This window comes from Lagopus leucura, unplaced genomic scaffold (genome assembly GCF_019238085.1).
Source record: "Lagopus leucura isolate 7727_CA_CO unplaced genomic scaffold, USGS_WTPT01 Super-Scaffold_100008, whole genome shotgun sequence".
Taxonomy (NCBI): Eukaryota; Metazoa; Chordata; class Aves; order Galliformes; family Phasianidae; genus Lagopus; species Lagopus leucura.
The window spans coordinates 13,418,114-13,431,331 of record NW_024962265.1 but is presented as its reverse complement, the minus strand read 5'-3'; the positions used below and the strand labels follow the sequence as shown (position 1 = coordinate 13,431,331).

The 13,218-nt window shown below is 35.6% G+C and overlaps 1 protein-coding gene across 1 annotated transcript in view; it reads left to right on the top strand.

Moving 5' to 3' along the window:
- COG5 (component of oligomeric golgi complex 5) overlaps positions 1-13,218 on the top strand; it is a 180,141-nt gene that overhangs the window by 125,507 nt on the left and 41,416 nt on the right. The window contains exons 11-14 of the mRNA XM_042872950.1: positions 6,344-6,425; positions 8,571-8,775; positions 9,582-9,743; positions 11,177-11,276. Coding sequence (XP_042728884.1) covers positions 6,344-6,425; positions 8,571-8,775; positions 9,582-9,743; positions 11,177-11,276 — 549 coding nt within the window. The remainder of the gene's footprint in view (positions 1-6,343; positions 6,426-8,570; positions 8,776-9,581; positions 9,744-11,176; positions 11,277-13,218) is intronic.

The following is a 13,218-nucleotide window of genomic DNA, read 5'->3' as shown; positions in this document are numbered from 1 at the left end:
TCCTGACTTGACAGCCTACAATCTGTGATACGACTCATTGAGAGACTACTGGGAAAAAGAAAGGATTTTTAATATGCCAGTATGCATGTATTTTTCTTCTTCATTTCATACTAATATATCAATTCTTAACATAAGGCATTGCATAGAAGATAGCAGTTTGCAGTCTCTGTGTGCTATAACAGCCCTTTTTCTTGAAGCTCTGAATCTCAGCTTTTTATAAGCATAGAATTGTTGATGTGTGGCCTAGAGTCTCTTCTGGAAAGGTTTGCTAGGCTGCTTTTAATTCAACATCTACCAAATGTAGGCTCTTTCTGAGCTAGGCTATCAAGATTGCTAAACTTTTGCCATTAAATATTAAACTTGCATACTTACCTGTGCTTATGTTTCTATAAGACCCCATTTTCTTTTTTAGAGTAGGAAGATTTACTTAAGAGACCCTTACCTTAAAATACAGTTTGCTAATCAGTGTTTGCCTGGAATGCACAAGGCATGTTGGGCTGAGCTTTCTTGATCTGAGACAAATGAGAAGGATGAATTGGCACATCCAAATGTCTCCTGGCCCTGTCATTATTCAGCATTATCATGCATTCCTAGTAGTTTTATCTAAAGTAAAACTTTCAGGGGTGGAAATTTCAGCATATCATTGCATGGTGTTGACCACAGTAATTTCATGGTAACAGTTAAAACTAAATAATTGAAGTGAAAACATATTTTTGCTGATTGTTGATTATGGCGCTGGTTCAGCAAAGCACTTAAGAACATTCTTAATTTCATGTAAATAAGAAATACAATGAAAGTCAAACAATCTGCCTGAATGTATTATTCCGATGAGGGTGAAATTTGTTGAATTATATCTTACACTAATGGCTTTTTTGCAGTAATAAAGTGAGCCCTACTACTGAGAAAATTAATTGCCATTTGTGGTCCATCCTAATGGACTTGTTTTCTCTGATTTATGTGTGTAATTTCCATGAAAAAGTATTTCCTATGTGAATGGAGTGTGTGACTGAGTACCTATTTTTTAATAAGAATTAAAAAAATTAAAGAACTGTGGTGGGTGGATCAGACTGGAATATGTTGTGTTTTTCTGTTTTACACAGATGCAGTTTGATTTCCTGGGAAAAATATTTTCAGAAGTAGCTATCTGCTTATAGTTCATATGTTTTTCAAAAGCATGTTTATTTCCCAAGTTCTTGACTGCTGTGCAGTAGCTCAGAATTGCAAAAGGCTGCTCTAGTTGATGTTAGTGGGCAGTTGTTCTGTTTATTCTATCGGCGAAGAATTGACAAGAGGAAGACAGAGCCCAGCTATCTTTCACTACCTGCAAATTTGCATAGAGGCTGCTAAATTGAGTGCCTGATCAGCTCTGTTAGTTCTGGGAAAGAAAGTGGTTACTGGGCACGGGAACAGCAGAGACAGTGTTTTTGATTCTCAGCAAGAAGAGATAGATCACTAGTTTATTCAGAGTAGTTCAGATAAAGGAACATTTTCGCCGTGGATTTTTATGAAAACAAATAGTTCTGTGGCTGATCCAAGCCCATTTGTAGTGGTTCAAATTATGAGTTCTGTGTGGATTCTCCCTACTGTGAGATCAGAATGAAGGGTGGATCGGATTTTGGGTAAAAATCCTGTTTTGCCATTTTATTTCTGTAGTTGGTTGAAATTAGTGTTTGTACGTTTAATTCAGTTGTACACTAAAATGGGAAAAATATATATATGTCAACCTGAATCTTGCCTGTCTTGAGTATTAGATACCATCAATCACAGTTAAAACTCTTTTGTTGAGTAAGGAATATACTGCATATGAAAAGAGGAAACAGCATTATATTAAGTGCTAAGGTGTAATAATTTCCTTCTGAAAGACTTCAAATTATGTAAGGATTTTGGTATACAGTGCAATAAACACATGGAGCAATGTTGCCCCAGATAACAGTAATGTTAGACTATCTCATTAGACCTCTTAACTTCCAAATGTTTGTGTGTTTTCTACACTATTAAACATATCCTCTGATGGGGGCTGGGGTAGAATATGACAGAATTGTGATCTTTATCCAGTGTTGTTGGTTATGGAATAAAAAGCTGATGGAAAGTGATTGCCACAGAGCTGAAAAGATAATCGGATGCAGTTTATTACTCATCTTGTCAGCTGCTCCTGCTACAAGGGATTGTATCACAAGATGTTAATCTGCCTGTGACTAGATTTCAAAGCAAGTGTTCTTATTTTGGGGAGGGTAGAGCTTCTTTTAGTTTTACACAGTTTTTGTAAGAGAAATGGAACATTCCCAATTTAAAGTCTCAGAATGTTAATTGATGAAAAATATTAGCACATCATTGTGGGTTCTGCTACAGAAATATGATGATGTGCTACAAATGCTGTTTAATTGCAGAGATTGTTCTTTTTAAGCTAGTGATGAGGTTGTGTATCTACAGAATAGTGACAGTCTGTTGAGACACCAAGCACTGAAAGGCATCAAGTGTAGACACAAGACAGGTTTGCACCAAAGAGAATCACTTCTACACATTTAATCACAATGTGAGTGCACTCAGTACTCCCACATTTTGTCTACCAGTGAAGAGACTTGGTGTAAGTATAGCGGAGGACCAAATTCATTGCTCACACACACACTGTGGAAGTAAAGATGACAGGAATGCAATTTCAGCTGGATTACGGCTTCTGAAAGTGAAGAGCCCAAAAGAGCAGTTCTTCTCTTATATTCTGTGGGATGTTGCTCACTGTGCTATATGAAACATGGGGGAAGGCCTACAAGCTTACCATTACGATAAAATGAGTTGTAGATCTGCTGTGTGCATTTCAGGCAAGCAGTGCTGACTGCCCTTTCCTCTTCTCCTTCATCTTGCCTGTCTTTATAATTCCTTGAAGAAGTTGTCCAGGAGAGGGGAACGTTCCTTCAGTCTTTCCACTAAGCTACAGTAAAACATTCCTTTAGGAATTTTTTTGTGTGTGTGTCCTTTTTTTTAGTATTGATTGCTGTCAAACAGAATTGCACATTAGATTTTTATTAGTTAAATTACAGTTTCCATTGTAATCTACAGCACAGAAGTAATATGTTAAAATACTTTCTTTAAAAAATAAGCAGTGAAGTACCTGTAATAAGAAAATAACATACTTAGGTAATATGTAAGCAAAGAAATTTCAGGTTTAAACAAAATAAATAAATGTTTTCTGAGTGATCATGGTTGCGTATCACACTTTTATACCCCAGCAGGAGTATCTAATGCTAATGCCTTGTTGTGTTCTCATTTTAGTAGCTGCAGTCCTCCCACTTAAATGCTCTCCAGTGTTCGTGTAGGCAAAAGTATAAAGTATTCTCCAGTTCCTGCCACAAACTCTTACATGATCTTTTTTGTACTACTAACCAGCAGTTGTATTTCACCTCCTGAGCAGCTGCATCTCAGCACTGGACAAAGTGAAATCTCACCAGTCACATTATTGAAACAACTGGTAATAACTCCCTAGGTAGTGTTTTCAATTGTTCTGAAAATGGGACATTAACCTTTTTTGTCCCCTAAATATTTTTGACTGAGTCGTGAGTCACTATAAAATCTGTGAATTTTCCATGTATTTTTCCACTCTATTTCCTCATACATAATACAGTTGGATAGCCAAGACAAAGGAGCCTTGATGATTGCAAAATTTTGATGACTTAATTAATACCATTTACCCAGGTCTAGAGACACAAGCTAATGAGCAGAAACTTAACTGGCACAGCTGTGGCTACTATGCAGATATTTACATGAATACATATGTATATATGTCTGAATTTATATATGTTATATGTGAATGTATAGTTACATGCAAATGTTACATATTTTCCCTCCAATATTAAATGTTTTCAGGTTTTTGTTACTGTTACTTGTCACAGTCTGAATCACAAGTAAGAATGATGTGGACGGACAGTGTGCAAGTTTGTTTTCAAGACCACATTTCATCATTGTATTTTGTGCTAAAGCTATGATAGAGGTGTAGATGGTGATTACAGTAATGAAAGTAAGTTATTTGAAGGTGGCCTGTAAGTATTTTTCCACATCCATTAGATGATTTCGAAATTTAATTGAGTTACCATGCTGAATAGGCAAGTATTGTTCCAGGTTGGGATAGAGAGTATGAAAGCTAATTAATTTATTTTATAGCTCATGTGAAGGCTCATTTATTTTAAATATGAAACTGTGAAGAACTGAGTAACTTCACATTCATGCTATAATAATCGATTTATCCAAAAGAAGACCTTTTGTGCAGTGCACCTTCTGTCCAATATTACTATTTTATTTTTCCCATATATGAAAATCAACTACAGTTTTACGGAAAACACAAATACAGCTATGAAATTGGTTAGTCTGGTTTCTAAATCCGTACGTGTCCTCAGGCAGTCACAAATGAGATTCCATCATTCATGTTGATGTTAGTTTTCTGTGTTAATTCTCAAACATTTTTCAGATATGATCCTCCCATCATCCTGGATACCCAACAGCAGAAAGACATTCTCTCATGTCAGTTCTTAACATGATCCACAGATTTTATCCTTCTTTGTCTATCCTACCCCCTATCTTTATATAAGGGGTAGGACTGGATGAGTTATCCGCTTCTGTCAGCAAATCCTATTGCCACAAGGTGGTGAAGAGCCAAATGAAGTTCATTGTATTTTTTTGGCTGCTAAGGTTTTTGAAACTTCTTGAAAATTCTTCTGTTCTGTGCAAACCAGACTCGTTCTAAGTTCACAAACTTCACAATTTGTGAAAGCAATCTGTCTGATAATCTGATATTTTAAAAAAAATTATTATGTTTCAGTTTATTTTTGACTGATTTGCAAGTTTTATATAAAGGTTTTAAGGTGATGGCTTTTGAACTGAAAACTTGAACTTGAACCTGCAATATTTCAATGACCAGATGTTCGAATTGAATGCAGTGGTACCCTATTAGTGTAGGGCATTCTGAAGGCTCTCATTGCTTTGACCAATGTAGGCGAAGTGTGTGCTTTTTTTCCTCTGTCATATTGAGTGGTAATTCAGTTTGGAGTGACTGAACTTTTATATTTGAAAGAGTTTATATTATTTACAAGAGCATGTGGTTTGATTTGGTTTTTTGTTTTTACACTTTTCTCATAGTAAGTCACAGGCAACACCAAAGGGAAAGCTCAGAAAATGCATCCATCTTTGACAGAGATTTCAGCGTTAAACACTTTACTTAAGTGCATCTCTAGATGTGAATGCTGTGCTTTGATTTAAAAACGTTGATCTTTCAGAGTGGATCAGAACAGAAACAGCCAAGCACCAGCCTAAAATTCTTAGCATTGCTGACATCTGTAATCATTGCTCTTTCTGAGCACGTTTTGCATAGTTAGTGATTTCTTCAAATTGGTAAACTTATATGGAAGGTCAGTATATTGCATGGGTACATGAAGAAAAATGTTCTGTTGAGAGCTTTCCTCTCCCATATAGAGTTCAAGACCAGGTTAGATGGGGCTTTGGGCAACCTGGTGCAATGGGAAGTTTTGCTGCCCACAGTGGGGGGTTGGAACTAGATGGTCTTTAAAATCTCTTCCAAAACATTTTGTGTTTTTCTGACTAAAACACAGCTGCCCAGGCATCTATCTAGGGAACAGGATAGAATGCTCACCATCACCTCTTGCAACTTTTTCTACCTCAAAGGCACAGAGAAGAAGAGAGCAAAAGAGAGAAATGGAAACCATGTTGTAATGTTTGATTTGATCTGTAAGTGGTAGGGGGGAGTAACTAACAGCTTGTGGTTTCAAATATGTCTTTTCTTTAAGAATATGCTACCTCATTTCCACTTCTGTCAGCAAACCTTGTTGACACAAGGTGGTGAAGAGCCAAATGAAGTTCAGTGTATTTTTTTGGTTGTTGAGGGTTTTGGAACTGGAAATTCTGTTCTGTGCAAACCAGAGCAGCATGGACTAGTTCTCATTCCTGATTGCTATCTGTAAACATGTCATATCAGTAATTGCTGTGATTTAGTCAGCATGGGAATCCCACTGAATGAGAAGGTCATGGAAATGCGAAGAGGTTTTTTCTGATACAGTTCCAAGGTGTGCTGTTTCTTTCTATATTCATACGTTTTTCCAAAAGATGGATGGCCAGAGAGCTGGGAGTGTTTCTCCCAACTATAAGGGAAAAATTTGAGAGGTGACCGAAGCTTTTATTTTTGTTTCTCAAGCAATTTTTCTAGTTTTAAACTTGAGGAAAACTTTCCAGACTTCATTTACTTAGTTTTGGTAAAAGGACAGTGATTGGAAGCATTTGCAGCATTTAAGATTCTTTGGAAAGAGTTTGCTCTGAAACTTTTTCTTTTCTCCCTTTCTATCAGGATGGACAGTCTGATATTTTGTACAAATTTTGGACTGCAGTAACTCAGACTCTTTCCTCTCAGTTTCAGTCTGCAACAGACTGTAAGTATTCAGTATAAATGATTCGTAATGTATTTTGTAGTTATTTTGAATCTCTCATTTCCATAAGTTATTTGTTCATTATGTCCTCTACTAACAGCAGTGGTTCACTTAGTGCTGGGTCTGTGAATTTATAATTTTGTGGTTTTATAACCAAACGTTCCTAAATTGTAATTGAGTTTCCTGGGAAAAAAAAATAAAAAATGTTTTCTGTTCCATTAAGCAGTCATAATCTAATAAAAGCCCATATTTAGGCCTACTGTACGTGGATGTAAAAACATTTGAGATCACATTATGCTTTCCAAAGTGAATGAGTTTGCTGAAATCGTAAGTAGTAATTTGATTGTAAAAAGCAGTTTATACATTCCTCAGTTGCTGAGCACTCATCAGTTGCAAAAGACTGATTTTAGCCGTTTTTGCATACCTTGTAAATAGGAGCTGAGTTTCTTTAAAATTATGTCTTGTCTAAATATAGATAATTGGTAATGTTCTGACTATACAGAGTGTTCTGCACATATTTATAATGTAATAAATAATTAGCAGATACAACCAACAATATTAAATCATGTTATAAACACAAGAGTACTGTTGTCATATTGATGCAGCGTGCAATTTGATCATATTTGGTGCTTTCACAAATACATCTTTCAAATTTGTATATGGAGTATAAAGTGAGTCTTTTGCAGACACAAAGTGCATAAAGTTTGCATTAATCTTGTGATCTCAGCTGTTGCATTGGCCCTTCAAAATTTGATCCTGCTCTGCTAAATGGCAAGAGTATAATTTGAGGAAGTAGCTGTTTGATTCATGTTCAGTGGTTGCTAAGTAACTAGATGTTACAAATGAAAATGTATTCATCCTGTGTTAAAACATATTAATTTTACTGTTTGCCTTACACGTACTTTAACAGCAGCAGGTACATACTAGGGATCTCATGTGTTTGTGCAGAATGTGTGCTAACTATTTTCAGCACAAAGTTTTAGGACTACAATTGTGACATCAGTTAATGGGATCAATCAAATCTCAGAAATAAGGTGGCTCTTAAATTTATCTTGTTACTTGTTGTAATTTTTAATGGTTTTTATATAAACATTTAGAGTGTTTGGATTTTAAAACTGAGTGCTGTTTTTACTTCACCAGTTCTGAGTTCAGGGAAAACTGCTTACAGCAAGTAGACTTTTAATTTTTTAAGTGATTGTCTATATAAAAATGTTCACCTTTAGCATGTTAACTCTAAGTGATTGAATCAACTGACATGAATCATAGACTCTCAGGATCGTATAGATCATAGGAATAGCATGAACATTGTTCTGTGACCTAAAATAGCTCTGCATTTGGTAACAAATGTGAATCCTCCAGTACTCAGAATTAGAATGTACTTGAGTTGATGGGATGGGCTGAGGCAAAAGGGGCAGATGTCTAGAACTTGAAAAACCTAGGAATGAATGTAACAGTGTTAATCTCCTAATGTAATGAGGAAATCCATCAAGTATGACTGATGTTAGATCAAGATTAACAGCAGTGTCTAATGCAGTTGTACATTTGTTTCATTTCCTGTTACTTCTGGCAAGCTTTTGAAGGCTAAAGGTAATGCTGACTTTTCTGCCAGTTTTGCCGTTCTTTATTTGTATAGGAATTACATTTTAGGTACATTGTTTCAAAGGTGTGTGTAAAAGCAGATTTTGTGCAGTTTGGCTCATAGACGTTATTTGTTTTAAACAACTATCTTGAAAGTTGCAAAGCTCCAGGCTTTTTCTCCTTCCAAGCTGTTGTTAGAAAATCTTCATTCAGTGAATTCTAATCACACTTTGGACTAAAATGAATAATAGTGCTAACAATTAAGTTTGATGTTAAACAGTTTGTGACCATGATTGGTATATTTAATACACAAAGTAAGATTCCCCTGTCCAGAATTTGAATTGTGGAGTTTATACTGGAGCTTTAGATATATATCATCATCAACTTCATTTAACATGACAGCTCATAACCCTTTGAAAGTAATTATAAGTATGACATTAACAGTGTTAAAGGGGGAATGACATTATATATCATTCAGTGATTTAAATGCAAGGATGCAGGTTATTCTTACGAATCAAACAAATTAGTTTAAGCTTAGTAAAGCACATTACTTACTACTTTATTTTCTAGCTTCTATGTTTTTGAAACAAGCTTTTGAAGGAGAATACCCTAAATTACTGAGACTTTATAACGACTTGTGGAAGCGCCTGCAACAATATAGTCAAAATATTCAGAGGAATTTTAACACAAGTGGAAGTCCTGATCTCTTTACTGAACTACAACAAATGGAGGAAGATGCACAGGACATATTCATGCAAAAAACCCAAGATTATGAGTATGTATTATGAAGCCTAATAAAATGCAATGTGAAGCTTGGTGCTATGCAGTAAAACAGAGTACTTAGAGTATTTGGTGTTAATCAACTAGTCATAGCAGGAAAATTTAAAAAAAATTTTTTTTGCCTTGTTTTTTTGCCATGCTATTTTAAAGCTGTGAGATTCTTGTTATAATACATAATTAGAAGTGTCAGATTGACTTGTCCTTCTCAAAGTGCTTGGTAATATTACGTTGGAGCTAGTTTTATTTTTTTGTTTCTTTGGGAAAAGAAAAAGCAGAATGATCAAAACTCAGTTTTATATATATTGCAATTACAGCAGTAGCTTTCTGTTAATGATATCACAATCACTGGAGTGTGACAAGCATTCACTTTGTAATGATTCACAGTTTGTATGTTTATACATTGTAGAAAAGTATTATTTGATTGGCAGATACTGGAAAGTTCAAACTGTAACAGGCTTAAGACTTCTGGACTTTTGCAAAATAAAGTGATTATTTTAGCTGGTGTTTATAGAACTATTTATAGAATTATTTCTCAAGAACACCTTGAACTGGGGATTCCACATAGGTCTTAAGGAAAGGGCTAGGAACTGTACTGAGCTGGGCAGGATGGCTGCCTGACCAATTACGTGATTCAAGTGAGAAGCAGGCTGTTATTCAGTACTCAGTTTTTTTCAAATGTATGTGCTTTGATAGCAGAAAGAAAAAACGTGTTGGATACTGTAAAGTTTGTATGATCTGAAAAGGTTCAATGCTACTGGGTACTTTAATTTAAAATGTACTAATTTTGTCTCATCCTTGCAGCCCAGAAAAGGCCTTGAAAGATTCGCTGCAACAATATGAAGCTGCTTATTTGTCAAAATCCCTGTCTCGACTCTTTGATCCTATCAATCTTGTCTTCCCTCCTGGAGGTCGGAACCCTCCCTCTTCTGATGAGCTTGACAGCATCATCAAAACGATAGCCAGGTATGCACATATAATACATTGAAAAATGTAATCTTTGGTGACTTTATTTTTTATGTTACAACTTAAGAAATGAGACTTTGTTACCAATAAAACATTGGTTACTCTTTAATTCTATAACTGATTATCATAAAAATTAAGTCAGGATTTCTCTTCTGTGTTTAGTTGTTCTGGAACAACTGAAACATTCATTTAGTTTAACTGCTAGAGCTTACAAAGCATGGGGAAGAGAAATTTTATGCCTATTGTAAATGTCTGATATCTTCATTATTCTGACTGTATCAAAGATAAAATAATAGTTACTTCTCTGCAAATGGTAATCCCTAATGTAAGTAATCTGTTACAGCGAAGCCGTGAGATGATAGTTGATGAAGATGATTCCAGTTAGAATTTGTAAAATGTGATACTTAAATTAGCAGGGGAGTATTTTCACTCCTCAGACTCTGGTAAGGACTAGTCTGTGTAGTAGAGCCTGAAAATGGTGGGCAGTGTTCTTGCACTGTGAGTGTGCACTTCAGTGTGTGTATGTGTGTGTTTTTTGGTTAATGTTAAATATGGACACTGTACTTGTGACTGGGAGTTGGAAATGCTCAGAAAATGCGTATCTGTGTGGCTGCTGATGTTATTTTCCTCCTTGCCTTAGGAAGAGGGAAAATGGCATTCAGCTCTGTGTCACACAGCATAAGAAAGATGTAAGGGCTGGAGTAACTCTCCTGTGAAGAGAGGATAAAAGAGTTGGGGTTGTTTGGTGCAGAGAAGATAAGGCTTTGGGGAAAGATGGGGAGGGAATCTTTATAAGTTCTTGAGAGAAACTAATCACTGGCTGCATTACATTCACTTCAGATTCTCTTTGTGCTTGTCTGCATTCACAGTAAAGTATATATGAATGCAGACCCAGCTGATGGAGATCTGTGGGGTTCCATGAACAAGGAATACTGGAAGTGATTTAGAAATCTGTTCTGTCTTCCATTTGTACCCTGTCACTCCCTTGATGCCTTTGTTACTACGTAGTATTGCCTTAAACATAGCTTATTAGTTGTGTCAAGCTAAGGCATCCCCTGGGTATTTCTGCACAGCTCATATAATTCCAGAGTTGAATGACTATGTATTCACCTGTAATGTGTGAAGGCTGCTGCCAAAGCTTGAATGTAGTTAATTGCAGTCAATATTTTTGAATGGCTTACTAATAGTGATTTCAAACTGAAGTGTCATTCCTAAACTTTGCTCATTTTTACCAGAATAGGAACATTCTGCACATAAAATTCCCAAATGACTTGTTAAATTGTAAACTGAATTACAGTGCCTAGAAAGACTTGGTTATGTATTACTTCTTCTAAGCTGACTTGCTGTGTAACTGTGTATTTGTAGGTAATTCTTTATCAATTAAATGCAGCACTGCTAAGTTATTAATTAAGATTTGCAATCTTTGCTTCTAGTGAGCTAAATGTGGCTGCTGTTGATCCAGACCTCAGTTTAGCTGTGGCCAAAAATGTGGCAAAGACCATTCAGCTCTATGGTGTAAAGTCTGAACAGCTTGTAAGTAGTTTAAACATTTTTGAAACTTCCTTTTTTTTTTTTCTGTGTAGGATGTTCTCTTTTTTGTAGATTTACAGCATAATAGTAATGCTGTCTGGATAGACAAAACTTTTGAAAGCTTTCCACTTGGAAAATTTTCAGTTCAGTTTTGCCTTCGAGCATACAGACTATGGATTCCAATGCAGTTTGTGTGTATAACTGAAAATTGAAGTTGTAATATTAATTAAAAATAATCTTGTTGTCTTTAAATAAAATCAAGATTATTCAATTCAGTGTAATCATGCTCTCTCTGAATAGCTTTCAAAATTTGAAATTCAACAGCAAATAGTTTGTTTACCATATCTGTTTAATGAATTGTATTGGCAGTTTGCAAGCTAGTGTATGGGAAAGGAATACAGTTGAAGCAGTCATGAAGGCCATGAAGAATATTTAAAAATTTTAAATAAATCTATGTACTGGGATTATTTTGCTATATCTTAGTAGTTCTTAAGTTGAGTCTTCGTTTAAAGATGCCAAATGATGGTGCCATAATTTCAGACTAGAGTTTGCTCAAAAAATAAATTTAATGTGTATACTAAGTTGGCAAGAAACTTGAGTAAAAGGAAGTAAAGTTACATCTATATTTATCTTGGTGTGTAGAGTCAAATACTGGCATACTTATCAGCTGTAACTGAGATGGCACCAGGGTCTGCTGTGCTCACCGCCTCTCTTAAAGTTTGAATCTGGCCGGTGGCTTGTTCAGGAGCGTGCATCATTCTGTGATCAGCCAGCTAGCAATTTCTTAAGAAGCCCTAAGGAAAAGGATTTGTGGAAGTAAGCTGAAAAATATGTGATTTGTGGCTTTGTGCTAGCTGACTGTAACTAAAATAATGTAGGAGTTAGGAGGGAATCTCAGGCCTTGAACTACTTGAATTTGAGTGAAAATAACACTTGAAACTGAAAAATCAAGAGACAGGATTAGTCAAACTGACAGAATGAAAATCCTTCAAGGATGTACCTGCAAACTGTAAAACAATACAAACTGTGTATTGCACTGCTACTTTTGGGGGGTGGGGGTTGTTTTGTTGTGTTTTGTTTTTGCAATTTTTAATTTCCTTACTGATATATATCTTAAGAAACAGGAAGGGCTTAACGCAGTGCCAAAGTGTATGGTGTCATCTGTAAAATACTAAAATACCTTCCCTGGCCTCCAGCTGCCTTTCCAGAAGAGCATCTCTCACATGTCCTACATCATGCTTGCCAGCCCTGTGGGATATAGTCTAGAACATCTAAATGCTTTTTTGTGCCTATTTTTGAGCAGACAGATTGAGCCTGAAATGTTCACCATGTGTAGAACAGGAGCTATGTCAGACACCACTTTTTCATTACACTTTTGTGGTGTAGCCAAGAATGCAATCTTCATTCAGTCTTGCAATCCAGTTTACAATGTTAGCTTTCTAAAGCTCAGAAGGGTGACCATTTAACATTTCTGTTCTGATGCCTGATTTCTGATAGCTATAGTCTACCAGTGCTAAAGATGGAAATTGAGTTTCATGGAGGAATTCACAACAAAGTCATCTTGCAAATCAAAAGTAGACAAAACAAAACAAAACGAAAAAAATATCAGAATTCTCCACAAAGAAAGATAGAAGGGTACTTTTAAGAATCATTAGGATTTTTTAAATTGTTTTAATCTTGTTGGCAGGATGCTGTAGGTAGATTTGAATGGTGAGAATGTTAAATAAATGTGAAGTTCTAAAACTGCAAACAGACTGATATCAGGTTGCTATTCTTTCAGTTCCTTCTAGATGAAATAATTATTTCAGAAAAAAAAGATACATTTTACTAAGACTTTATCACTGATTCTTTAGCTAACTTTAGATAGAATAAGTAAAAAGAAAAGTATTATTCAGAATTTTAGCTTTGAGTAATAGCAGCATATTGCAGTATGGACATGCAGAAT